Source organism: Hypoxylon trugodes, assembly GCF_022578975.1.
Source record: "Hypoxylon trugodes strain CBS 135444 unplaced genomic scaffold F4822scaffold_1, whole genome shotgun sequence".
Taxonomy (NCBI): Eukaryota; Fungi; Ascomycota; class Sordariomycetes; order Xylariales; family Hypoxylaceae; genus Hypoxylon; species Hypoxylon trugodes.
In genome coordinates, this window is record NW_026250016.1 from 1,519,380 (window position 1) to 1,542,904 (window position 23,525).

The 23,525-nt window shown below is 46.4% G+C and overlaps 10 protein-coding genes across 10 annotated transcripts; 6 read left to right on the forward strand and 4 right to left on the reverse strand.

Annotated features, from left to right (window-relative positions):
• The first annotated feature begins 242 nt into the window (after window positions 1-242).
• F4822DRAFT_384969 (RNA-binding domain-containing protein) lies at window positions 243-1,242 on the forward strand. The gene is made up of 3 exons (XM_051456580.1): window positions 243-502; window positions 571-692; window positions 755-1,242. The coding sequence occupies exons 1-3, from the start codon at window positions 437-439 to the stop codon at window positions 1,152-1,154; spliced, it is 588 nt and encodes a 195-aa protein (XP_051319313.1). The 5' UTR covers window positions 243-436; the 3' UTR covers window positions 1,155-1,242.
• Window positions 1,243-2,039, reverse strand: F4822DRAFT_384970 (mitochondrial 54S ribosomal protein YmL31). The gene is made up of 3 exons (XM_051456581.1): window positions 1,938-2,039; window positions 1,614-1,843; window positions 1,243-1,545 (listed from the first exon to the last, which is right to left on the reverse strand). Exons 1-3 carry the CDS (start codon window positions 1,985-1,987, stop codon window positions 1,493-1,495), a joined length of 333 nt encoding a protein of 110 aa, XP_051319314.1. The 5' UTR covers window positions 1,988-2,039; the 3' UTR covers window positions 1,243-1,492.
• Window positions 2,040-2,176: 137 nt separating this feature from the next.
• Window positions 2,177-3,080, forward strand: F4822DRAFT_16120 (Sedlin). Its single transcript, XM_051453125.1, has 2 exons — window positions 2,177-2,469; window positions 2,608-3,080. Exons 1-2 carry the CDS (start codon window positions 2,285-2,287, stop codon window positions 2,912-2,914), a joined length of 492 nt encoding a protein of 163 aa, XP_051319315.1. The 5' UTR covers window positions 2,177-2,284; the 3' UTR covers window positions 2,915-3,080.
• On the reverse strand, window positions 3,077-4,331 carry F4822DRAFT_384976 (histone H4.1). Its single transcript, XM_051456582.1, has 3 exons — window positions 3,978-4,331; window positions 3,626-3,763; window positions 3,077-3,569 (listed from the first exon to the last, which is right to left on the reverse strand). The coding sequence occupies exons 1-3, from the start codon at window positions 3,985-3,987 to the stop codon at window positions 3,406-3,408; spliced, it is 312 nt and encodes a 103-aa protein (XP_051319316.1). The 5' UTR covers window positions 3,988-4,331; the 3' UTR covers window positions 3,077-3,405.
• Window positions 4,332-4,646: 315 nt separating this feature from the next.
• On the reverse strand, window positions 4,647-8,375 carry F4822DRAFT_384977 (TPR-like protein). The gene is made up of 2 exons (XM_051456583.1): window positions 5,289-8,375; window positions 4,647-5,234 (listed from the first exon to the last, which is right to left on the reverse strand). The coding sequence occupies exons 1-2, from the start codon at window positions 7,671-7,673 to the stop codon at window positions 5,160-5,162; spliced, it is 2,460 nt and encodes an 819-aa protein (XP_051319317.1). The 5' UTR covers window positions 7,674-8,375; the 3' UTR covers window positions 4,647-5,159.
• Window positions 8,376-8,550: 175 nt separating this feature from the next.
• Window positions 8,551-9,313, forward strand: F4822DRAFT_16159 (uncharacterized protein). Its single transcript, XM_051453133.1, has one exon. It carries the CDS (start codon window positions 8,686-8,688, stop codon window positions 9,169-9,171), a length of 486 nt encoding a protein of 161 aa, XP_051319319.1. The 5' UTR covers window positions 8,551-8,685; the 3' UTR covers window positions 9,172-9,313.
• Window positions 8,551-10,245, reverse strand: F4822DRAFT_384980 (uncharacterized protein). The gene is made up of 3 exons (XM_051456584.1): window positions 9,966-10,245; window positions 9,482-9,910; window positions 8,551-9,358 (listed from the first exon to the last, which is right to left on the reverse strand). The coding sequence occupies exons 1-3, from the start codon at window positions 10,096-10,098 to the stop codon at window positions 9,273-9,275; spliced, it is 648 nt and encodes a 215-aa protein (XP_051319318.1). The 5' UTR covers window positions 10,099-10,245; the 3' UTR covers window positions 8,551-9,272.
• A 242-nt stretch (window positions 10,246-10,487) lies between these two features.
• Window positions 10,488-12,311, forward strand: F4822DRAFT_384981 (ferredoxin reductase-like protein). The gene is made up of 4 exons (XM_051456585.1): window positions 10,488-10,878; window positions 10,931-11,012; window positions 11,065-11,608; window positions 11,662-12,311. The coding sequence occupies exons 1-4, from the start codon at window positions 10,725-10,727 to the stop codon at window positions 11,809-11,811; spliced, it is 930 nt and encodes a 309-aa protein (XP_051319320.1). The 5' UTR covers window positions 10,488-10,724; the 3' UTR covers window positions 11,812-12,311.
• Window positions 12,312-14,350: 2,039 nt separating this feature from the next.
• F4822DRAFT_16175 (uncharacterized protein) lies at window positions 14,351-16,715 on the forward strand. Its single transcript, XM_051453134.1, has one exon. The coding sequence runs from the start codon at window positions 14,761-14,763 to the stop codon at window positions 16,591-16,593; it is 1,833 nt and encodes a 610-aa protein (XP_051319321.1). The 5' UTR covers window positions 14,351-14,760; the 3' UTR covers window positions 16,594-16,715.
• Window positions 16,716-18,005: 1,290 nt separating this feature from the next.
• F4822DRAFT_384986 (uncharacterized protein) lies at window positions 18,006-22,379 on the forward strand. The gene is made up of 6 exons (XM_051456586.1): window positions 18,006-18,778; window positions 18,857-19,164; window positions 19,224-19,253; window positions 19,322-20,603; window positions 20,656-21,213; window positions 21,267-22,379. The coding sequence occupies exons 1-6, from the start codon at window positions 18,521-18,523 to the stop codon at window positions 21,786-21,788; spliced, it is 2,958 nt and encodes a 985-aa protein (XP_051319322.1). The 5' UTR covers window positions 18,006-18,520; the 3' UTR covers window positions 21,789-22,379.
• The last annotated feature ends 1,146 nt before the right edge of the window (window positions 22,380-23,525 follow it).

Below are 23,525 nucleotides of genomic sequence, written 5' to 3' on the forward strand. Positions count from 1 at the left end.
TATGCATCAATGATGTATGTAAAGCGGCCTAAGGTCGAAAGACGTAAAATGTGAGTTGGCAAGGTTGTTTTGTGAGGAATTTTGGCGCCGATGAATAAAAAACGTTGCTTTATTTAGGTAGGCACTAGGTACCGAGCTACCTATAGCTAAGAGGAATTCAGGCGCGAGTCGACACGGCAATTTAGGTACATGTACGCGTGCATGGGGAAGCTTTAGCTTTAAAATCTGCACATCTAACCAATCAAGGGCGCTAAAATAAATAAAGATGGGACTTAGCTTCAGCCTTCCTCAATCGAATTGACATCAGTGGGTACTTTCTGAATTCATCGCAGTTCATCTAAGCCTTCTTTTGTTCGATATCATTATTCTGTGCCTGGTCATACCTTATAGCATAATATTAAGGTCTCACTCACAAAGAAGGGAGTTTTACTTCAGGATGCCTCCGCCAACTCGATCAACGGTTGACAGACTGGATCGTCCCAGCGCGTATTATAACAGTCGAGTAAGCTCTCATTCAACACGATATCATTCCCTATTAATTTCATATGAACTAACATGCATCAACAAAAGCAAAACAAACGCCGACGGCCTGATCATGGCCGAGATGGTGATGCTGAGAGTGTCGACGTCAAACCGGAAGAGGCACCTGAGGACCCTTTGAAGAACGCCACTACCCTCTACGTGGGAAACTTGTAAGTTCATTATTACATTGTCTGTAATTCAAAAGCGCAGGTGCAATGTTGACACTCTTAAGGTCTTTCTACACGACGGAAGAGCAAGTCTATGAGCTGTTCTCCAAGTGCGGTGAGATTAAGCGATTGGTGATGGGACTAGACAGATTCAACAAGACCCCCTGCGGTTTCTGTTTCGTAGAGTACTACACCCACCAGGATGCTCTTGACTGCATGAAGTACATAGGCGGCACCAAACTCGACGAACGTATCATCCGTACGGATCTGGATCCAGGTTTTGAGGAAGGACGCCAGTACGGCCGAGGCAAGTCTGGTGGTCAGGTGCGAGATGAGTACCGTGACGATTTTGACGAGGGCAGAGGTGGTTTGGGCAGAGCAATTCAGGTAGACCGGGAACGTGATAATCAACGAAATCGAGAACGAGATGTTCATACAGAGGAAGATTACGGACGCCTGCGATAAATCTTGTACTAATAGGCTAGTTCCTTGATACCCTTTCTAGACGAAACTAGCTTTTATGAATACGGATGATTACGGATAATTCATTAGAATTTATGATGAAGATCGTCAATTGCTCGTTTTTTATTGTTTCATTCCGCGTATATGCAGAGAAAATGGCCCTTTTGCTTCTCTAATCTAAGTACAATAATGTACAATCGACCGAATTCGATGTGTAGTGCGATATCGTCGTATCGTGATGGGACTGTGGGCATTTCCCACTTGTTTGCCCTTCTACGGATATAAGAGATTGTAGCCATGGGCACATCGTTGTTTTTATCTCGAAAATACTCCGTAAATGCTTAATATCCAGGCGGGTTGAGTCTTTGAGACACTCTGGTCCACTTCGGTAGTTCTAAATTCTCGCAGTCAGTATCACTACCCAGTAGCCTATTTTAATGGCAATAGTAAAAATGGACATACTATGAATGCCCTTTCTATATCTCTTCTCTTTCCTGTCGAATATGGTGTATTTATCTTTTGGCAGCATCTCGGCCTCAGTAGGCATCGTCTCCTTCCATACCTCAAGAGCCTTCAGTGTCTCACCCTTCTTCGCCAGCGCATTATTTACAGTCGCTATAACCGAATCGATGCCTCGGAGTCGTCTTCGTTGTCGAGCTTTTTGGAATTTAGATAGTCGCCATGGAGTTTTCCTAAAGACATTGTACAATTAGCAAGGCAATCATAGCAGGCTTGACATGTAGTAGAGCTAAAGAGTTGTCAATGTCCGGCAGTTAAACTACGTACCATAATAGACCGCTGAAAAGCGAGTTCGTCGCTCTGAAGGCGCCGAACATTGTGTGTGATGCTATGCTCAACAATTCAAAATCCTCAATCGGAATTCGTTAAGATCGCGCTTGGAAAAGTTCGGCGAGCGGAATCGAAAGCACGGACCATCTATGATTCGCTGGATACCCCACGGATACAGGTACTTAGATACTTAGTAATATCCACTCCGTCCCGCCAATCAATTATTTGAAGTATCAATGTACCTAACGAAGCTCCATACAAATCAAAGACTCACAAGCTTCAAATCCACCGAACAAGCGTCGTCACGGTCGCAAATGGTAGACAGATAACCGCCCTCGCCCAACATGTCCTACTATTTTGCCATCGTTGGCACGCAGGACAACCCACTCTTCGAGCATGAATTCGGAACGTCTAAACAGGGCGGCGACGGACAATCGCGGTTCAGCGAGCAAGCCCGACATATGAACCAGTTCATTGCGCATAGCAGTCTCGATATCGTGGAAGAAGTCCAGTGGGGGAGCGGTCAGATGTAAGCAATCCCTACATCAAATACAGTTCAGGCCAGTTTCAATATAGCAAATCGGGGGATATCGAATATTACAACGAGAGAATACTATGCGACATAACTCTGAACCGAAGCTAATTATGATTGATCAAATGATAAAAGGTACCTAAAGTGCGTCGACAAGTTCTTCAACAACTACGTATCCTGCTTCATAACAGGCGGCAACGTCAAATTCTTACTCCTACACCAGCCAACGATGCCCGTCTCGACGACATCCACCCGATCCTCTACTTCCATCGGCGCCAACCCTACGAGTCCGCAGACCGAAGAAGCTATCAAGAACTTTATGCTCGAAGTCTATGAGAATTGGGTTAAGACTATTATGAGCCCTTTCTACAGAGTCAATATGGAAGTGCGAAGTCCGGTGTTTAGGCAAAGAGTAGCTGCGGTGGGGAGGAAATACCTATAGCGTAAGATTTAGCAAGGTTTTAACAGGCCTACAGTGGCGTTTGGAGTTAAGTCAGGCGGCAAGCCAAAAACTTAGGTGCCTTTACAATGCATGCCAGGCACTTATTTCAGAAAGGCATAATGTTTACGCATAAATTAAGTCACGATAGAATCAAATAGAACCGAAAAGTTTGTTTACAGCAAAGCGCAATGCAATGCCAGTACATTCAGTATGCCGTAGCATATCATAGGCAAGGCTATCTGTCCGTGGACGCCCACCATGTCTCAAAAGTCATCGCGTGGACCATGTTTACCGTAACGTGAAAAATTAACCACCAACGCCGAATGTCAGAATGTGTGTATCATGCCAATCCCCAGTGTCACAACTCCTTCTCCCTAGTGTTCCCTTTGCGAAAAACGCTTCCTATCTAGGTACACCCATGCGATTGAGGGTAAAACCGGGGGAACACAACCAAGGAGCAAACCGGAAAACGGTAAAAGCGACGACACCGCTTAACCACCGAAACCGTAAAGGGTACGGCCCTGTCGCTTGAGGGCATAGACGACGTCGAGGGATGTGACGGTCTTGCGCTTGGCGTGCTCGGTGTATGTGACAGCATCACGGATGACACCCTCAAGGAAGGACTTTAGGACACCTCGGGTCTCTTCGTAGATCACTGCATAAGTTGTTAGCAACTGAATGAATTGATACTTTGGAATTATTGGTACTTACTGGCTGAGATACGCTTGACACCACCACGACGAGCGAGACGTCGGATGGCGGGCTTAGTGATACCCTGGATGTTGTCACGAAGAATCTTACGGTGGCGCTTGGCACCGCCCTTTCCGAGACCCTTTCCTCCCTTGCCGCCTATGAAGATAAAATGTCAGTACAATTGACGTTGGCGAATGACAATAAAATGCAAATGGAATGGAAGGTATCGCGTTGTGGTGGGTCCCAATGAGGACGCGTCTTAATTGATGATGCCACCACATACACCCACCAACCACTAGTAGTACAGGTGCATCGCAATTTGGCGACGCGATAGTAAGACGAGGATAAATAAAAATAGAATGCAACTTACGTCCAGTCATCTTGAAGGATGCTTAGTAGTGTTTAGATGTTGTTTAAATGATGAAATGTTGTGGATGTGGTTGTTATTGATGACAACTTTGGTAGAAAGTAATTCGTTGTTGATGATGGATAAATCAGGAAAATAGAAGAAGAAAGTTGAGAAGTGGGTGAGAGGAGGTAGCCTTTTATGTGGAATAGGGAGGGGTGTTACTGATTTGAATTGCAAGAAAGTACTAGTCCACTTTAGGGGTGCATCAGCTCGGGCGCGACCGATTAAAAAATAAAAATATTAAAAAGGCGGTTTGTCACTGTCTGATTTCTCTTAATTATTTGGGGCCTGAAACGGGTTCATTTTCGCACTGCTTTGGTGCTTAGGTTGTTAGTTTCCCTTTTGGGCGAATTCCACTGATTTTACAAGACCCCCTTGTAATGGTCCGTGCTTTTGCTCCGGCTGCCGATTGTTAAGGCGCAGATCCATGGATCCCGCTACGGGGAATTCACGTGATTTAATTAATCCTTGAATTACAGATGTTTGTCTTAGCCTTTGATTGGTCGCATTACCACCCTTTTCACAGTACTAGGTACCTTATGCATCGAGACCCTACATATTTACACATCTTAGAGGTATACAGATATTGGAATTTAATATCTAATATTCGACTTTTAATCATTACTAGTATGAACATACAGTGTATTTAACAGTCACGAATGAGGCACGTATTTGATATTGCAATATCAGCCTCCCTTACGCGCGCAAGCAAGCGTGGGGTAAGCCTAGATTATTCTGCTCGTGAGCTTCGTATCGTAGAGCAGCCTCCGGCGTTCATTCAACTGGCCGAGACGCTCACCACCAGAACGAACTATTATACACTTTTATCGCCATGCAAGCCCTTTACCTATACACAAGACCCCTTGATTCCCTGGTTTCCTGACGATCGTGAACTTGATAAGCCACTCGAATTTCCCTAAACGCCGATGCATATGCCTTGCCGGACCTTCGTTATGCCAAACACCGACAGAGCCAAGACGTACGAGGTCGTATCGTACCGAATGTAGACTCCCCCCTAAAAAGGGATCAACGCGTGCCTCGGGGAAAACATAAAGTCCAGCCACATCCCCACCCCTACCATTGAAAACATGACGATAAAAGCAACCCTTCCAGTAAAACGCAAAGGTTCTATCGTGTCATACGTCATGCCATCATAGAATCGTCAAAGCTGTCATCATCTTCAAGGCTCTCGATAGCTTCTTTGATTTGTTGGCTCGCCTGGGCAGTCTAGTGTTAGTACAAGGGTTCTGGGGATTGAAGGGCTCGACTAACCTTCGGGTCCAGATTTAGTGCAATTGTGAAATGTCTGACGGAGGAACCCTTGTCGTTCAAACCCTTGTACAGCTTTCCGAGAAGGAAATGTACTGTCGCTTCATCTGGAGCGAGTGTCTTCAGAATCTCGAGTTCCCTCTGAGCTTCATCATACTGGTTCAGTGCTAGAAGAGCTCTAGCCTTTTTGTATCGAGTCTGTGCGGCTTGGGGGGCAAGTTCTGTTGCTTTCGAGAAGAACTGCAAGGCCTTGACGATTTGTCGTTGCTTTTCAAGGACATTGCCAATGCAACAGATTAAGACTGCATTCGTAGGGTTGATGGCGGATGCAGAATGGAAATGTATGTAAGCTTTGTCGTAGCTACCAAGTTTTTCATATACTCTACCGATACCATAGTACGCGTTGTAATGTCGGCGGTCGGCTGATACTGCCTGACGATATGCTGTAAGGGCCTTCTCATACTCTTCGTTCGAAACGTATTCGTGACCCTGTAGAGTAAATGCATAAGCAAACCTTGGGTTTAATTGAGTGGCTCGCTTGAAGCATCGTAATGCTTGCTCATGGTCTCGGGCAAGCGACCAAGCATTCCCAAGCGCACACCAAGCTTGGGGAGAATGCCACGACAGCTCGACGAGTTCGTGAGCCAGGAATGAAAGATCTGTTTCTCTTTTGAGGAACCATAAGATTGTGGAATATACTTCCATATCCTCGAGACGAGTGGGAGCAAGGATACGCAATCTCCTATAGTACTTCTCCGCCTCTGCGTATGACGCCTGCTCATAATATGCTCGTCCCATCTGTGACAGCATCCACGGTGTATCCTGGTGTGCTCGTGGCAGTGCCGTATAAAACGCCAGAGCATCGGTGCAACGATACTGCGATAGAGCGAGGTATCCGGAACCGAATTTCTTCAATAATTCCAGAAGATACTTCAAAGTTTCTTCGACCTTAACGGATTCCGGCTCCACGGGTTTCATAATTGGCGCCGGGTACGTTTCCCTAATTCGTGGGGCTTCGGCATGATCTACATCCATACCATTCTCCTCTAGTGGCTTCCTGTTGCCACTAACAGCTCGGCCCACGTTAGAACCACTCGAGTTTGGCCGCACAATTCTAGAAATCGGGGGTCTAGCCTTTTTCAGTTCCCTCGTAGCGCCCAGCGTTGACATTCCAGCATTGGTTTTCACACCAGTGCCCTTGACCATGTTTAATCTTGCACTTCTTCTCTGTGGTGCTCCGGGTTCTTCAGATTGTTGTCGGGGCTGCACAGGCTGGCCAGATACGGTCCTCTTCCTCTCTATTCCAGATACAGTTGAGGCAGACGGCCTAAGAAGGGTAGGGTTAGATTCCGATAAAAGATCATCTTGTGATTTCTCCTGTAGTTTCTGAGTCCTTCTAGTACCAGCTCGATATCCCATCTTCGAGGGCATATCCGCAAGACCAGATTCGATAGGATGAGCATTTCTCGGTTTTCTAGTCGGTGCCTGGGGGGGCTCGGGCGGATAATTGATCCGGGGGATATTCGAATCAACGTGGTTGGACGTTGGTGTCTCCATGGTATCACTCCCAGATTCGGCAGTCATCACCATCCTAGAACGAGCCGCATTGATTCTAGATACAAAGTCATTCTCGCCGGAAAGGAAATTACTACCGAGGGTCTCATTTCCAGCCATTGGCTTATTCGATTCAAATGGGTCCCCCATTGGATCGAAAACTGTAGTGCGAGCTGATGGCTTCTTAGGCTGAGGTTCCAAGTAATTAGATGTACTACTGCTGTCCTTCTGTTCGAGTAAAACCCCACTTGATTGGTCGGCATTCAGACTGTCTAGCAATGTGTCATTTGGTTTGAAAATGTTCGTCGTCCTAACATTAACACCCATGTCGCATAAAGCAGTGAATGCATCCCACATAAATGGATTTCCCTTCAAGGCCTCTTCAAAGTGAAGGATTGCCTTTCTCTTGTCATCATAAGCACGATATAGCTTCCCAAGTAAGCAAGCGGCACTCGCTGTGTCCGGATGTTGTGCTCGACTTGTTGCGTTGTGCTTCCCTAGGCTAGGCTTTCGGGACCATGCACCTCTGGATTTTTCCAGTGCTACAATGCCGTCCTTATACCGTCCTAGTGCAAGACAGCACTGGGCGAAAATATACGAACAGGAAACATTACTACCACGAGATCCAACGGCCTTGCTAATCTCATATGCCGATTTATAATCGCCGAGTTGGAAATGGCAGAGTGCGAGGAGATACGGCGACTCGGTTGATCGAGGGTCGATAGCTACTAATTTTTCGGCGAAAAAGAGAGCATTATCATAGGATATGTTATCGAGGTGGTAATGAACAATCTGCCTTAGCTGGGCCGCAACGGCCGAATTTGTAGGCGCCATGTTGAGATGTCGGGTGGAATGTTGGGTAGTAAATGCGTGGTGGTGATAGTCGGCGATATTCGCAAATGGCCATATGGTGTTCGACTCGTGGTAACGGCGCAAGTTTGAATTATCGAGTGCGAATAATTGTCGGTAGTCGAATCAAGAAGCAGTAAACTGAGTTGGTAGTCGAGTTACGAATCAGCAATTCAGCTAACGTGCTTCCAAAGTTAAGAATAGCCGCCTCGAGAACGATTAGTATTATAGTGGGTTTGAGTCGAAATGTTAGAAGTCTAAATGATTGTTTTCGAGGGACCGAAACTGTCTGTCGGGTCGAAGAAGCGGAAATATGTGTTGATTTGGTCTTGAGTGCTTAGAACAAGCATCGCCGTTCAAAGACTCAGACCTAAGGCAGAGAGAAGAGAGAGAAAGACGAGGTAGAATATCTCATCAACAATCCGCCGAAGGATAGATGGATGAATGTTAGAAGGCAACAAAGCGACTATCTTGCCTGACAGGCTACCCAGCTCCCAGCCCAGACAGCCGCGTGCCTTGGAAATACCATTTAACGACGGCGTAGAAAGAAAGAAAAAAAAGAGGATTTAGAGTATCGTAGTGGGATGGATGAGGGTTGAGGCAGGCAGGTAACCTTTTTTTTCGCCTTGTCGCAGTCCAAGCTTCCCTCGCGACTTGGGGGATGTTATGGTGGATAGAAGTTGCTAGGGGACTTGATTGGCTACATGTAACCAGAGTGAGCCTGCCAGAGCAACAGCACGGCGCTAATGAAAAGTCGTAAACAGCCCGCCCGCTTAAGTCCTAGAGGCCCCACCCACCTGCGCACCTGCCACCTCATTCAATTGCTCAGGTGCCCTTATCCACACCATTTCTAGCATTTCCAGCCTCGTTTTATACGCCACACTATTTTCTTTTCCACCTGCGTTTCGTCACCAAATCAAGGCGCCTACATTCTCCCTCTTACAGCTTAATTGACGACACAACAAGGCACGCCTCAACCCGATAAAAAGACGTCACAATGGCACAAAAAGCACGCAAGGATCGAGCAAAAGCCAATGCGGTCGCTCTAACTAATCTTCACATGGGCACACTCATTATTAATGTGCTGTTCGTACTCTTTCACTTTTTATTCAGGAAACGGTCGATATTAGTTTACGTCATCTTGTCGATTCCCAGTTTCGTTTGCGAGTATGTCTTAGAATCATCAGGCCGACCTAAATACGATCCATCAACAAAGTCGCTTCAGAATGCTGGTGAAGATCTATCTGCGCCAGGTCTCACCGAGTATATGTTTGATGTTATTTGGGTTACTTGGGCATCTGTGGTCTTTGCCATACTCTTTGGAAACTGGGGATGGCTCCTCTGGGCCGTTGTACCTGCTTATGGGGCTTACAAAGGGTACGGTCTTCTTGGTGCAGCTCGTGGGATGGCGGGTATGCAAGGACAGCAGCCAGATGCTGCTGTGCCAGCGGCGGGTAACAGGAGACAGAGACGAGCGGCCTGAGTATAGCAACAATACATGTCGGCCAAATCTATATGAATAGGGAAGAGCAAATCCTCATGTCTATGTGTGTGTATACTTGCACCCGCCTACACATGGGTCGCCTAGTTCGGTAGTCTATGGCACTCGAGCTCGTTTGTCCACTCATCCAAGATACTCTTCTCAACATCCCTAACTATGACATGAATGTCTGCGATATTTGGGTCAGCAATACACCTTCATAGGGTCCTGATTGTTGATTTCAAGGGACGACTGATGTATCGGGATGGAAGAAGAAATTATGGGTTTCATGAGTGAATGGCACGATACTTACGTTCAAGGGCCCTGACACTTTGCAATGCAACCCAATTCTTAAACCATAAGACTTTCTCATCCCCACCAGGACCTAGCCTATCAATGAAAAATCTCTGTATGAAATCCGCAACGGCGCAGCGACTTTCAGGTGTCATGTCCCCGGTTTCTGAGTCCGTTTCAATCGTTGTTCTTGACCAGACAACTATGTGGGTCAGGTTTGGTGTAAACCCATAGGGCCAGTCATTGATCAAGACTCTATAATCAGATGGGTTGTCGAATGGAATAGTTGATGCCGGTTTGAAAGGAGGGGAACCCCAAGTCTTCGGGAGCCGGTGCCTCATGAGATAATTTGTCATGGATCCATATACCGCCTTGGTCTCGGCAGTCCACTTCATATACCGCCGCAAATCAGAAGGCTTTCGTTTTAAAACAGAAAGATTATTCTCGCCTAATGGCGTATGAGCTATCATGAGAAGACCAGTATATAACAAATAAATACCTACCTATGATCTTTTTCATCTCTTCCCAGTCATGATATTGGTATTCCTCATCAGTCAACGATAATACCCACTTATCCACTTCTGTCAAAGGGAATGGCGCATCTTCAGGTGCAGTTTTTATCGGAATGTCGCTCATCTTTTTTTAGACTCCTATAATATAATCTCAAAATACGAATCGGTGTATAAATTGAAGATTTTGCAGAAACGCTCGCCTACGTAAAATATATCTAGTTGCATGGAGTCAAAAAAGCAATGGGAATGAGTTGTAAAGCCACTATACTCGATTGCCGCCTGCAGTGTTAAGACACTTGTTCCTATTGAACAATCCCGGGTGCCTTAGCCCCTGATTCATCCACTAGATTCACAGTGGTTCAGGTGCCGAAGTACCTGGCTAGCTCACTAAAAAATTAAGTTAGGTAAGCATCCCGAACCGCCGGCTCACTCCGCCCACCAACATTCAACCAATGGTGCCACTTTTTCCCAATTCCCCGACCTAGGAGATTAAAAGTAAAACCAGGGTACGTACAAACAGACCCGGGTTCTTTTTTTTTTTTTTTTTTTTCTTTTCCACACCCGCCCCCGACTACGATTCCCTTACGAAGCTGTCCGCCTTGCCGGTTCTACCTATTGTTTAGGTGCGCTTCGTAGGGCAGGTCATCGTTCAGCTGCTAAACAGAAACGAGGCCGTTTTTCACTCAACAAAATAGCGCAGTCTCGCTAGGATTCGCACCTCAAATTTGAAGTCAGCAATCCCACTACAAAATGTCGGTACCCTTGTCTTCGAGGGCATACATCGATGGGATATACATCCCAGCCGGTTTGCTCGTGCTTGGAACATTTATCGTCAAGAGAGAATGGACACCAATTGCGACGCTTGTTGCGATTGCCCTAGGGATTCTTAAATACTTCCGTTCGCGTATGTCCACATGTATCGTCCTGGGTGAGATTCATCTAATTGTACTTTGTAGTACCCAAGAAGATCTTGAAGCCAGATGTCTTCCAAGAATTCGAGCTCAAGGAGAAGACAATCATCTCTCACAATGTAGCCATGTTCGTCTCTTCCCCAAGTAACTTGTTTCGCACCTCGTTAACGTTTCTACAGCTACCGATTCTCGTTGCCCTCTCCGACGTCGATCCTCGGTCTTCCTATCGGTCAGCACATTTCCATTGGTGCCGCTATCGCGCAGCCTGATGGCTCTACTAAAGAAATTGTACGATCCTACACCCCCATCTCCGGCGACCACCAACCTGGCTACTTCGACCTCCTCATTAAGTCATACCCTACTGGTAACATCTCTAAGCACATGGCATCGCTTGTTGTTGGTCAGACAATCCGTGTAAAGGGACCCAAGGGAGCATTCATTTACACTCCTAACATGGTCCGTCACTTTGGAATGGTCGCTGGTGGTACTGGTATTACCCCCATGCTCCAGGTTGTCAGAGCTATTATCCGAGGACGACCCACTGGCGACAAGACCCAGGTCGATCTCATCTTCGCGAACGTCTCCGAGCAAGATATTCTACTGAAGGAGGACCTCGATGCGCTAGCTAAGGAGGATTCCGGTTTCAGGGTGCACTATGTTCTTGACAAGCCTCCTGAGGGATGGACCGGAGGAGTCGGTTATGTCACGGCTGATATGGTTACCGTAAGTTTCCCATCTTAGCTATCCCCAAAACCTGTGAGCTAACTTGAGATAAGAAATGGCTTCCCAAGCCTGCTGAGGACGTCAAGATATTGCTTTGTGGTCCACCTCCGATGGTTGGTGGCCTAAAGAAGGCTACCGAGAGCCTTGGCTTCAAGAAGGCTCGTCCCGTTAGCAAGCTAGAAGACCAAGTATTTGCTTTCTAGAGTCCGCGCCACGAATCGCGCCCTCGGGAGAAACTAGGGGCTTTTAACAAGCTTCGCAGTCAAATTGCCTTTCCCAGCACGTGTGGAGATATTGATCATTCCGTATCGGGAACCTATGATGCTGGTTGGGATATATAGGTATGTTACTGAAGCTTTGCTCATATATAAGCGAGGAGTTGTTTGAAATAAGCAGTATACGCTTAAATCACAAGGTGCCATATTGACATCATATAATAATTCACTGCCCAAGTCCATTAATGAATAGCTTCACGAATAAACGAGTATATCTACCTGTACCAATCGGAAGTGAGGGTTTTGTCGAATATGACATTCCGCTTAGCGTTTAGACACCATGGAATAACCATCCACTTTGCGTCCTATTCCATCGATGCTTTAGAATAACGTCGGTATATGAAACCATCTAGAATGCCAAGCCCACGATCTTCTGCTAGAGCCATGTCCTTGGTTAGCCATATTTGGTTAAATACTAGCATCTAATTCGATAAATGTCATGTATATTGATATAGAAGATAATCATTACTACTAAGAGTCAAAACATCATTCGTAGAATGGCTATGTCATATCATTTAAAATTGGGGCTCCAATATAGGATCGTTAACGATAAAATGGGTTAAGACAATTACGCCAACGTCCCAAGACATCACAGTGGCGCCACCAAATCCGCGTGATAGAATGCCATCCTCTTCCTTTGTTTTGATAAATGCTTCGATGGAATCATGAGAATGCCCCAGCCGCTTTCGCAATTGCGAAATGCGATAAACGGCTACAGTGAGTACTGATAGATAAGAATAGAATACCAAGCAAAATTACATGCCAACCAGAAGAACCGGATCATTGGCCAGAGAGAGTGGATTTTCGATTCGGTGATCATAGACCTTGAATATTGTCTCCACCACTCATTATGGATAGATTATCTGGGATAGCTCTTCGCTGGTGCTTTCCCAGACCAACCGACTATTAATAGAGCTAAACGTTGAAGAATCATGACGAAAATCAGCGGTCAAGACAAGAAGTCCGAGACAGCCAGCAAGCACGGATTCAACCAAAGGTCACCGGACCTCCAGAGACGCTCGTTATTAATGGACCTACCTGCTGCTTAAATTATGTGCAGCTGGTCGTGCAGTCGACATATAAGTAGGCCAAGTTCGCCCTAAACCCATATTGTTGCCCTGCAGGAGCTTAGAATATCGTTGCCTGCCTTTCTTCACTAATGATTGGATCGCGATTTTCCTATCTCGCTGGATGTGCTTTGCCGATCCCGGGAAAGCTGCCGGTGCTTGACAAGGACATGATGATAGTTTATTATAATCAAATTACTTACGACGCTAATTTTTGACTATATCGCACATCAGTCTGTTGAAACCGGAAAATGGGACTTACATCGTTCATCGTGCAATCAGAGAAGCTCACTGACTCGAGTGTATAGGTAATAGATAAGTAGGTAAGCTTCAATGCGACGATTGTGGTTTCACGTGCGATCGATTTAAATAGATAGAGGTCTCTGTGATGTTCTAATAAGGAAACTATTTCGTATCCATGTGTGCCGGCATCTTATCAATATGGTCGATCTTAAGATCAATAGAAATGTTGAAATCATTTCGATTGGTGTTTGCCTGTACTTTTGTACCTAATCCGGGAGCCGGAGCAGCATTCAGTGCGACACAATCGAAGGTACCTGGGTATCTGGGTACTTACATGTATCTCTGTGGGGTTCGGATGGGATGTTCGTAGACGTAGCCCACATTAAAGGCATGCACGTGTACCTAATGATATTGTATTTCGATGAGGCCTGCTGTAAGTAATAGGCTTGGAATGCTACACGAGTTCATCTGGACAAGTCTTGACTCATAGACCTACATGACCCTGATAACTACCAGCCTTAGAAGGGATTGATATTTCCGACGGAGCATTTATGTATGTGGGCAATTTCTCCAAGGCTCTTATGTATTGCATCCGTCAGGTACTCCCGTCTTTTAAGTGATATGAGGGGTATCCATGAATATACTTCCCAAGATTGTACATGTAGATACCTACATATGTACGGACATCTATACCCCAGGTACCCTAGTAAACCTAATGATGTTATCATCATCACCAGACTTCCCATTCTAAACTAAGGCGTACCTTTGTGTTATCCGCAGGCAAGCACGAGGGAGGTATGCACCGAATCTTCCAGGCCTGGGCAACTGGGTTCTATTAGATCAAAATTAGCAGTCTCGCCAGATTTTTAACAAACTTGACCAGGCCTTCCCAGGTCGTCGGAGACCAATCCTACCACTCCTCTACCTCTCTTGGCTCCCACACCTACCATTTTCTCCACACCATTCTTTTTTATTTTTTTACCACTTCCCTTGACTTCCCTCTAGTAAACCATTAATTTTATTAGGTAGTCATATAATCCTTTTTTCGATCCCAACCCTAGAACTTCTTCAATTGAACCAGTGCGGCGGCTCCGGCCTTCTCGTCTAAGCAGCAAGGCTTATTAAACTTTTAACAGGGACGACAACAACAACCTTTTGGGCTAAGCTGCGGAGCTACTGGTGTGTAGCCAATTGTATATACACAGACAAGAATATACAGCAAAATACCTTGACACAAACGATTTGCTACGTGGATAAGTTCGACCGCAATTCGCAGAGAGAAAAATAGCTTGCAAGATAAGAAGAGAGCTCCACTTCAATCGCACAAAGGCGAAAGCGAGGCAAAATTTCAGCAAGTTCTCGCTACTTCGGGACTTATTAAAAAAATAAAAATAAAAATAATAAGAGGAGGCAAGGGGAAAGAAAATCTCAACTCTTATCTTGCTTGCTTTGCTTTGCTTTACTTTTGCTGTATGTTGGCCACCACCAACAATGCATGTTCTTTGTTCTTTGATCGTTTTCGATTGATCATTTTGTGGTGTGCGAGTGCGCCGCCGCCCTCGGCATAATGGATGACACGGCGAGTTTGGTATCGGATCTTCTGCAGAAGCTCACCGAGCTTGATAACAAGGTCAACGAATACCGCAACGATATGGGCCAAGAGTTCCGACGGTATTCGCAGCAGCGATTACAAGATGTACCAGGCGACGTCTCTGCTAAGGTCGAGAGGTTGATCGCAGAGCAATTTCAGAATTATCCGGCCTTAAGTCCTGCTCTTGATCATGTCCTCGACTCACCGTTTCAGTTTCAATCGCAACCACAGTCGCAAATCGATATACATACCGTTGGTCCGGAGGTTGAAAAAGCGTGGACTGCTAGGGACTCACCGCCGCCTCTTTCCCCTCAATCACCCGCCAGTCCCTCAGATGACGGTGCCAGTAGTCCACATGAACGAGAACGCGAGTTCCATGGTCTGTTCACACCGAGCTATCTCCCCTTACTTGATGCCGTGCCGCGACGCACCCCGACACCACCCACCTTACCAATCCAAATACCTGAAGTCAAAGAGCCTAATAGCGATGAAAACACTTCTCCTACTACTCTAACCAACGTCATTTTAGGGCGGCCTGACCCCGTCCGACGTCACACTGAAGACACGATCTCTTCGGTCACATCTGACGATAGTGCGGCACGGTTACGAAGAAGCGCACTCCGCCGCTCATCCAGTTCCTCTATTAAAACCCAGAGTCCTAGGCGGGTGCGCTTTGACGTGGAAGGTGAAGAAGTTCTTCCCACGTCATCACCACCAATCTCACCGCGAGCGCCCGAGTTTCCGCCGTCCCCATTAGGCAACCCCACTAATCTATTAGATGAGTCATACAATGCGATTCTTGTTAACGATGATACCGATCTGCTAGGCAGCTCTCCGCCGATGCCCAAAAAGATTACCTCGACCGATCGTCTGAAGGCTATGGCGAGGAGTTCCACCGAGGATACCTCAAAATGGGAGGTTGTTGGTAACTTGGAGGCCACCGATGATGACGAGGAAGACGAATTAGTCATTGCTGGGTTAAATGAGCGAAGAGGCTATGACACATCTCAGACTGTTGTGGATACTATAGGCACCGAGAGTACGGCACACCGTATAAATGACGCGCGCCTCCCGACCCAGCTTGGGGCTCCATTGGCAGCTGTGAAAGAGACGGAGGAAGAGGAAGTTAATAAAGAGACTGGTGATGTTGATGATGTTCTCATGATGCCACCATTAAGCTCTTTCAAAAACAAAAAGCGGTTTTCTCCACCGCTTGAAACGACTTCTGAATCAACATTAGAAGGTCGCGATTCGCAACAGCCGACGGAACAACGTAATGAGGCAAAAGAGCCATCCAAACCTAATAATGATTCAACACTTGACGAAGAAGACATGTTCGAGTTTGATGACAACCAAGATACCCCATCTAATAATAGGACCGAAGAGGCAAAATCCATCAAGAAATATATCGAAGAGGAGGAAGAGGACGATGAAGCGGATGCGACGCCCATAGCTGAAAACCCGACATTATTTTCCACGTCTGCCAGCATCCCTGTCGCTAAACCCGTTGATCCGGCACCGGCTCCTTCATCACCTCCTCATGTAGCTGCATCCGCGGGGTCATATCGCGGAAAATCATTTTCGATCGGTATCGTTCGCGACCCAGAATTGCATAAGAAGGCCGAAGAGATGGGTGATTTTTACACTTTTGTCGGCAGTGTCGATGGAAGAAGCGGGGTCGACGAATCGAGTAGCTATAGACCCGAGTTGACTTACTTCAACGGTACACCGAGAAGTCTTAGCGAGCGTCTAATACAGGAAGACTTGGAGGAAGCCCGTCGAAACACGCAGGCAAAGGACGACGATTAAGCTCTCGCAGCGAATAAACTCCAAGATATGGAATCCAAATATGTCCTAGGAATTTGCAAATGCAAGTAAACCCGCCGGAAATTCGGTCCCTAATCACCCTTAATTGTTGTAATGTCTAATTACATCTTCGTCCCATACATTGGGTTGAAACCGGGGTTCCAAGGAAGTAAATCTGCGTCCATATCAGCTTTTAAAGGAGACATTGCAGCTCGTTTCGATCTAAGTCATGACACGATAAAACTGTCATAACGCATTCGCACATGCATGTGTGAGGTATTTCTTTTCGGCGGCTTGCTCCATTTTCCGTGTATAGATGTATACGAATTGTAAGAGGCAAGTTAGTTCAGGCGGCGGTTTGCATTTAGGCCGGGTCATGTTGCAGGTTATATTCCTCATTCTGCATAGGGACATTTGGGGCAGGTTAAGCTCCAGGAGTTGTTGGTTCCGGGAGGTCTTTTGCATTACATCCGAGATACCTCGATAGGCGTGGCGATGGCTGGCTGCGAGGATCTGGGCTTCATACGTACCGAGGCTGGCAAAGCCTTGTGTGTCGGATATGGGCATCGGATGGTAGAATCCAGCAATATAATGGCAGAATACATAGTGTTGCCGATAGCGCTCAGAAGCATTCGGTACACAAGAGAAGTTACAGTCCCTCGAAAGGACCGATTGCTAGCTAGAATACGAATAATTCCGGTCGACTGGAAACCATTTGTATATTTGTATACCTGTGATGCCAATTTCTTTTCGGAAGTGAGACATCGTACCTAAGTACACATCACCTCAATTTGCCTATAGGAGCTGGAGGTTACGTCAGCGTAATAAGCAAAATTGTGACAGAGATAGGTGCGTGTATTGCTTAATGTTGAAAGACACCTACAACATTGTGGATCCCTCAGTTAAGGACATCCCGCGATGTCAGCTATGTAGGTACCGTAGTATAAGTTTGTCTTATTCTTGGCAAAGAGATCGCCCACTTAATGTTTAATAGGCTCCATAGCAACTACAACTTAGACTGCTTAGGTTGCTTAGAAAGACGATTAGTTCATCTTTTTCTGGATTTGATCGAGTATTCTAAACAGTAGTGCGGTTTTAAAAGGATATGACAACCTATGGCACCTACCTAATACACATTAGTGAACAAGGCACCGTCACTGCCTTCTAGAAGCAATCACACGCGAGGTTACACGTAGCCTACCTCAAGTGCGAGGTACATCACGTAACTACTAAAGTTAATGGGAAATTAAGGTATAATTTTGGTACGCCCAGGAAGGTACCAAGCAACGATTGGACCAATAGGACTTGGAGAAATGAGACTCCGAATCTGCTCACCGCGGGCAATGACGCTAAACCGGATTCTACTACCGAGGGGGGGCGTATCTTGACATTTTGGGAAGTGCCCCATCCTTCAGGTCATGTTCAGCCAACAACCAGTGTCGCGAGGCGTCCCTCTTCCCGCTCGCAGCGCAGTTTGAGAGCTATCGAATGGTTGAGTTTCGGCAGACGAGCCCTTGGTGCCTGAGAGTTCTCGAGTGAGAGAGAGAAGACCACTGTTCCATTCTAACTTGTTTCCCAGTCTACTACTCTACTACGTACAACTTTCCTGCTCAAGTGATTTGATCTGGTTCCTGGTTCCTTTTCTTTCCCGTTCCATCCAAAACTTCCCAAGCCCAGAGTTCCAGATCCATTGCGCACAAATCTCACACTCGTTTTCACCCGCCATGCGGTGCGACAAAGCAATGTGAAGACGACAGAGCCTACGATATATCACTTCTTCCTAGCAATTACCTAACTACCCTTATACTTCCTCTCTATCTCCCCGTCGCTCCTCTCTTTCCTCCTCTTTTCCTTGCCCCCCTCCGCCCCTCCGCCCCCCCGTTATCCCATCCCAATTGCGGTTGGTTGATCCGAACAAGCGTATGTGATCATGGGGGACAATAGTCAGCCCTTCGTAACGATAAGTGAATGGCAGCCCACAGATGGGCATAGTTTCAGCAGTGGGGATTCCGCCGTACGTCGAAACAAGAGAATAGCCAGGCCTCAAGCGCGCTCTCATCTAATCTCGTCTTCTTCCCAGTATGGCTCCAGCATTGACGATGAGAGGACACCGTCAGCGACGCACGATATTAGTCGTGTAAGCTACCATGTCAAGAATCTACCCGACTTTGCCAAGACTCTCGAAGATGTGCGTTTCTAACTTCTTAATTGTTTGCTCCCACGTGCGCTACTTTAGAAACTGACAACGACTATTCATATTATATAGTCCGCTACGAGAGCTTTCCCTAATCGGGGAGGCTCCCAGAGATACAAGAAAGTCCATGCCCTCCTCCTCCACTGGGGATGCGATGACCTGTTTGTTCAAAAGGAGCTTGATGATCTAGAAATTTGCTTTCGAGAAGATTACAGCTTCGAAACAGAAACGTTCTCGATACCCTCCGACAATGCGCATTTAGAATTGATGCTTAAAGTTGGTGCTATGATAAAAGAGCACGAGTCAAATGATACGTTGTTCATTGTTTATTATGGCGGCCATGCAAGAATAGACGAGTCAAGGCAAAGTACATGGTGTGGGTGAGTTGCTAGGCCGTTGATGTTGCCCTCTTCACATGACGTGCTGATAATCAAACCAGAACCCGAAATTCAGATTCACCCTGGCTACAGTAAGTCTATACCGTGATATAATAATCATATGTGTTACATAGTTACAATGGCATTAACTTTCATGCAGATGGTCTGCGATACAGACCTTACTAGAAAGGTCTCTCTCGGACGTTTTGATATTATTAGATTGTTGCGCTGGAGCTGCTAGTGCTACTTTTCCTAATGGCAACAGCATAACAGAAACAATATCGGCATCTAGCTGGGATGCCATCGCCCCTGATCCAGGCAGATATTCTTTCACCAACACCCTGATCGAAGTGCTCCAAGAATGGAGACGAAGAGTCTTCTCGGCTGCGATGTTACACGCCGAGGTTCTAGCTCGCCTTAAGCACCCAAGACCTGAGATGGTGCCTGGACGTAGCGAGCGCTTCGAAGCGCGTGCTACGCCGGTACATTTCATGATGACCGCCAACCACAAAGCGCCGAGTATCGAAATAACCCGTATTGTACCTGCTGACGCAAGACCACCTTCACCTCCTCAGGAGCCTGGTTTTGAGGTCAACCCTATCAACGGTCGATCAAGTGGCCCCCAGGATATCGTTGGGTCCCAACCAAACGAAGACGTGCCTCACGTGATGATTAGTTTGGCGTTGGAGGAGGATCAACGCCTCAACATAAACGACTGGGAACACTGGCTTTCAAACATACCTGCATTAGCTAAGTATGTTAAAGTCCAAGGAGTATTTAAGAGTCATTCAACACTATTACTTTTATCAATGCCGGTAATGGTCTGGGACCTGCTACCGGAGGATCATGCATGCAACTTCATAGCGTTTATTCGGTCAAACAACCTGGCTGCTCGCCCCCGGAACGAACCAGGGACAATAGAGGAAGAGGTGATGGTGGGCGGTGACATAGATGCGGACTTAAGGTCTATCTATTCGGGCACCACAGCGTACACCGGGCCGCTTGAGTCTGCTGGAGGTGCCAGATTATCTATGATGTCTGCCTTTTCGAATGGTAAGGCGCCTATGGAACCGGCTTACAGGGGGTTTGAAAGACCGAGATTCGAGTCAAATAGGCGAAGCTATCGCTCAATAAATAGATCGTCTATGGATCAGCAAGGGCCTAGCAGAGGCGTCCCAGGATCTTCTTATGGCCCACCAGCAAGACAACGCACCGCACCTGCCGGTTTCCTCCACAAGAGTATGTCTTACGGCAATATAGCTCAACAGCTAGCCATCAATCAACCTCGAGGCCCAAGGAGACCGTCCTTAGCAAGCCAACCCGAGCTTCTACCACATGTCCAGGCACGACTAGAAGAATACTTCCAGAGCAATCGCTCGCCGACAGTTGCTGTCAAAGAGTTCTTAGCATCGACCCTCGATGCGGAAACTGCAGATATTGATGTGAGTGTTATTTATCGAAGTGCTTAATAGAATCCACACTAACATCATTTAGCTCTGGTTCCAACATCGTCGAGAGCAACAGGAGGTGGAGAATAGGTTACAGAGTCTGAAGATAGACGATCATAACCATGACCCTCCCACGGATGGTACCCAGATGATCCTTCCCGGCCATCTCAACAAGTTGTTGGAAATCTTCCCAGCGGGCCAAGTTGTGGTGATTGATCTACGGTCGCCACCTGAATATGAGAATTCCCACATTCATGGCGCTATCAACTTCAGGGCTCCCGCCTCATTCGTGTCCCGAGCAACAATGGAGATGATCGAAAAGGCGCTCCCAGATGAGACGAGCTGTAGTTCATTCGACAAATGGTATACCAGCAAGTGTGTGGTCTTCTACGATAAGGTAGTCGAGTACACATGGGAGGCGCCCGTAGCAGACGCATTGTTCCAGAAGTTTAAGGGTAAAGGCTGGACTGGGCAATGTTTCGTGCTCAAAGGTCACTACCGCGAGTTCTCATCTTCATTCGACAAATATATTGTCGGTGCAAATACGACAGACAGCGCGAAGGAGTACCTTGCTAGTCTCCAGGATGTATCATGGGAAGTAACGGTAAGATAACACGAACCATTTTTCGCTTAAATATTATACTAATTATATACTAGAAGGACGATCATCAACGATACGATGATTGGCTCAAACTCCTTGATAGTGAGGATAGAGTGCGCTCCACAGGCCTTGTCCCAGCGGTGAAGGCAGAACGCCTTGACGTTACGGTTAAGCACCAAAGAGAAATTGAAATCGAATTCGAGAAGTTCCAGCCAGAGCTTTTCAAAGAAGCCCTAGACCGCAGGCCTGACGGAAACTGGAACGTCAAGGGCCCTATGGTAGCTCATTTAGAGCGTGGCATTTCTAAGATGCAAGAAGCCGGGAAAGGTCTTGGATCTAGTAGATCCATTGCTCCGATCCCGGAATACAAACGGGCCGTAGACAAGCTTTCTATGTCCGATTATGACCTACTTGAATCCGAAGATGAGCACCAAAGTCACGATTCGACGCCACATAAAAAGGAGCCCAGCCTCACGCCTAGGTCAATATCTGACGACACTCTCCCCGAGAAGAAACGTGGGGGGCGTGGCTTTCTAGGCAAGATAATGCAGACCGGCCGCCCAAAAACTCCGCGATGAGACATAATTGGGAGGCACAGGCGTCGCCCATGCTTATAGATATTTATGACTACGACTTTTACATTTCACGTTTAAGAGAGGGGATTTGTTTATTCCCCCAACGACTTCTATTACTATTATTCAGGTTATATTACGGGATGGAAATGGGAATTAGCACGAGATATCCTTAGCGTTCTAGCTACTGTGATTTACTGTGTTGCATATCTGGCAGGGGGCAGGCGGATAAACGGGGTTAAGGAGCGAGGCCATCATTTATACTCGCGGGTTGGTGTATCTTCGATTTTATGTTTCGGATTTACATTATATATTAAACATCAAGGGGTATGAGACGCTGTTGTCTCTGGGTTAGAGTAGAATACTCCGCGCGCTTTTCACCTACGGCTTTCGCGGTGCTATGCTGCGCTTGCTTGGTAGGCGATGGATTGGCGGATGGATAGATGATAGATGTTAATGACACGTGTCTATCGGGAGGTTAGATCATATCAAAATCCAAGTGCGGTTCTATGACTTAGTCCCCATACTATTCGTGTTGTAAACGAAATACTTATCTACCTATATAGGTTCTTGTGTTCCTTGGTGCTTATTGTTCCCCGTTACTACTTGATATTGGTTAACCGAAGAGATGTCTACGATTGTCTTGAGTATCACTATGTTTACCTAGGTATTCGTAGCTATCAGAATCTCGTTGCCATCCCTAACCCAAGACACTTCATATGCCAGGTTGGAGGAGTCGGTATAGTTACAACTACCGCACGAGAGTGATGTTAGGTTTCCCTAGAGTTCCCTACGACCGCTAGAGGCCCATAGATATTAGAATAATGCGGCAAGACAGTGACAAAATTGTGATGAGGCGACCGTGCGATAAGTCTAATCCAATCCATTCACTCGTACCTCAACAAATTAAGCGTCATCCTGTGTAATGCGTCTACTGAAGCAATAGGGTAGGGCTCATTCGTGTAGAGCATACTCAGAGCTTTACGTTATAATACCTATAGGTCTTACCCGTGGATCGAAAGGCCTATTTTTGGCACAGTTTCGCCCGTATCTTTTTAGGTATATGAATTTATGATGTTCTACTACGAGGGTGGCTCTGTTCAGATAGGCAGGCTTGTATAAAGTCGAGTTCACCGCTATTTTCGGATTGAGCTCGAGCCGACATCTGTTCATACGTTTATGAATTAATGATCTGATGACCCCACAGCGATATAAGTGATGATATGACATCGATGTATTGGACTTGGGGAGTATCGTATTCGTAAATGTCTATAATGGCGTGACCTAGGAGGTGTCGACTTATACCAATTAGATGCTACATGTCCAATAGGTGAAGCCTGACGTGCAGCAGTTGCATCGTGTAATATCGACGCCCGATGTGAGTGCTAGTTTAATTACTTAGATATACTCTACATCTAGATGCATCTTACAGTTTATATCTCGATTTCTATATCATTATGACGTGTATTATAAGGCTGTGATACCTCGCTCTGCATGTCAACTCCGCCTCACCCAGACGTTCCAGATACGAAGAGATCTCGGTCTGACAACACTAAGAGTATCCACGAGTAACCGGTAGCAATTAGATAGTATCCAATACTTTGAGGTAGGCGAAATATCTATAGCACGGCCTACAGAACCTCGAGTTATCTAACTTAGTTTTATTTGAGCATTATGTTACCTACCTAGGTATATTTACACTCTCATTCATCTGCATAATAAAGTTCCACGCCCTCGGTATCT

What these genes read in the sequence shown, in the direction of transcription:
- F4822DRAFT_384976 (XM_051456582.1), bottom strand. An exon ending in TGTCAAGCGTATCTCAGCCA is followed by an intron (nt 3,570 to 3,625) that starts GTAAGTACCAAT and finishes CAACTTATGCAG; the next exon opens with TGATCTACGAAGAGACCCGA.
- F4822DRAFT_384986 (XM_051456586.1), top strand. Translation starts at nt 18,521, where the DNA reads ATGGGGGACAATAGTCAGCCCTTCGTAACGATAAGTGAATGGCAGCCC. An exon ending in TTGCCAAGACTCTCGAAGAT is followed by an intron (nt 18,779 to 18,856) that starts GTGCGTTTCTAA and finishes CATATTATATAG; the next exon opens with TCCGCTACGAGAGCTTTCCC. An exon ending in ATGTATCATGGGAAGTAACG is followed by an intron (nt 21,214 to 21,266) that starts GTAAGATAACAC and finishes ATTATATACTAG; the next exon opens with AAGGACGATCATCAACGATA.
- F4822DRAFT_384970 (XM_051456581.1), bottom strand. Translation starts at nt 1,987, where the DNA reads ATGTTCGGCGCCTTCAGAGCGACGAACTCGCTTTTCAGCGGTCTATTA. An exon ending in CTTTTCAGCGGTCTATTATG is followed by an intron (nt 1,844 to 1,937) that starts GTACGTAGTTTA and finishes CAATGTCTTTAG; the next exon opens with GAAAACTCCATGGCGACTAT. An exon ending in ATATAGAAAGGGCATTCATA is followed by an intron (nt 1,546 to 1,613) that starts GTATGTCCATTT and finishes GCGAGAATTTAG; the next exon opens with AACTACCGAAGTGGACCAGA.
- F4822DRAFT_384980 (XM_051456584.1), bottom strand. Translation starts at nt 10,098, where the DNA reads ATGAGCGACATTCCGATAAAAACTGCACCTGAAGATGCGCCATTCCCT. An exon ending in AGAGATGAAAAAGATCATAG is followed by an intron (nt 9,911 to 9,965) that starts GTAGGTATTTAT and finishes ATACGCCATTAG; the next exon opens with GCGAGAATAATCTTTCTGTT. An exon ending in AAGTGTCAGGGCCCTTGAAC is followed by an intron (nt 9,359 to 9,481) that starts GTAAGTATCGTG and finishes CAAATATCGCAG; the next exon opens with ACATTCATGTCATAGTTAGG.
- F4822DRAFT_384969 (XM_051456580.1), top strand. Translation starts at nt 437, where the DNA reads ATGCCTCCGCCAACTCGATCAACGGTTGACAGACTGGATCGTCCCAGC. An exon ending in GCGCGTATTATAACAGTCGA is followed by an intron (nt 503 to 570) that starts GTAAGCTCTCAT and finishes CATCAACAAAAG; the next exon opens with CAAAACAAACGCCGACGGCC. An exon ending in ACCCTCTACGTGGGAAACTT is followed by an intron (nt 693 to 754) that starts GTAAGTTCATTA and finishes GACACTCTTAAG; the next exon opens with GTCTTTCTACACGACGGAAG.
- F4822DRAFT_384981 (XM_051456585.1), top strand. Translation starts at nt 10,725, where the DNA reads ATGTCGGTACCCTTGTCTTCGAGGGCATACATCGATGGGATATACATC. An exon ending in TCTTAAATACTTCCGTTCGC is followed by an intron (nt 10,879 to 10,930) that starts GTATGTCCACAT and finishes TGTACTTTGTAG; the next exon opens with TACCCAAGAAGATCTTGAAG. An exon ending in TCACGGCTGATATGGTTACC is followed by an intron (nt 11,609 to 11,661) that starts GTAAGTTTCCCA and finishes ACTTGAGATAAG; the next exon opens with AAATGGCTTCCCAAGCCTGC.
- F4822DRAFT_384977 (XM_051456583.1), bottom strand. Translation starts at nt 7,673, where the DNA reads ATGGCGCCTACAAATTCGGCCGTTGCGGCCCAGCTAAGGCAGATTGTT. An exon ending in CACTAAATCTGGACCCGAAG is followed by an intron (nt 5,235 to 5,288) that starts GTTAGTCGAGCC and finishes TAGACTGCCCAG; the next exon opens with GCGAGCCAACAAATCAAAGA.
- F4822DRAFT_16120 (XM_051453125.1), top strand. Translation starts at nt 2,285, where the DNA reads ATGTCCTACTATTTTGCCATCGTTGGCACGCAGGACAACCCACTCTTC. An exon ending in CAGTGGGGGAGCGGTCAGAT is followed by an intron (nt 2,470 to 2,607) that starts GTAAGCAATCCC and finishes AAATGATAAAAG; the next exon opens with GTACCTAAAGTGCGTCGACA.
- F4822DRAFT_16175 (XM_051453134.1), top strand. Translation starts at nt 14,761, where the DNA reads ATGGATGACACGGCGAGTTTGGTATCGGATCTTCTGCAGAAGCTCACC.
- F4822DRAFT_16159 (XM_051453133.1), top strand. Translation starts at nt 8,686, where the DNA reads ATGGCACAAAAAGCACGCAAGGATCGAGCAAAAGCCAATGCGGTCGCT.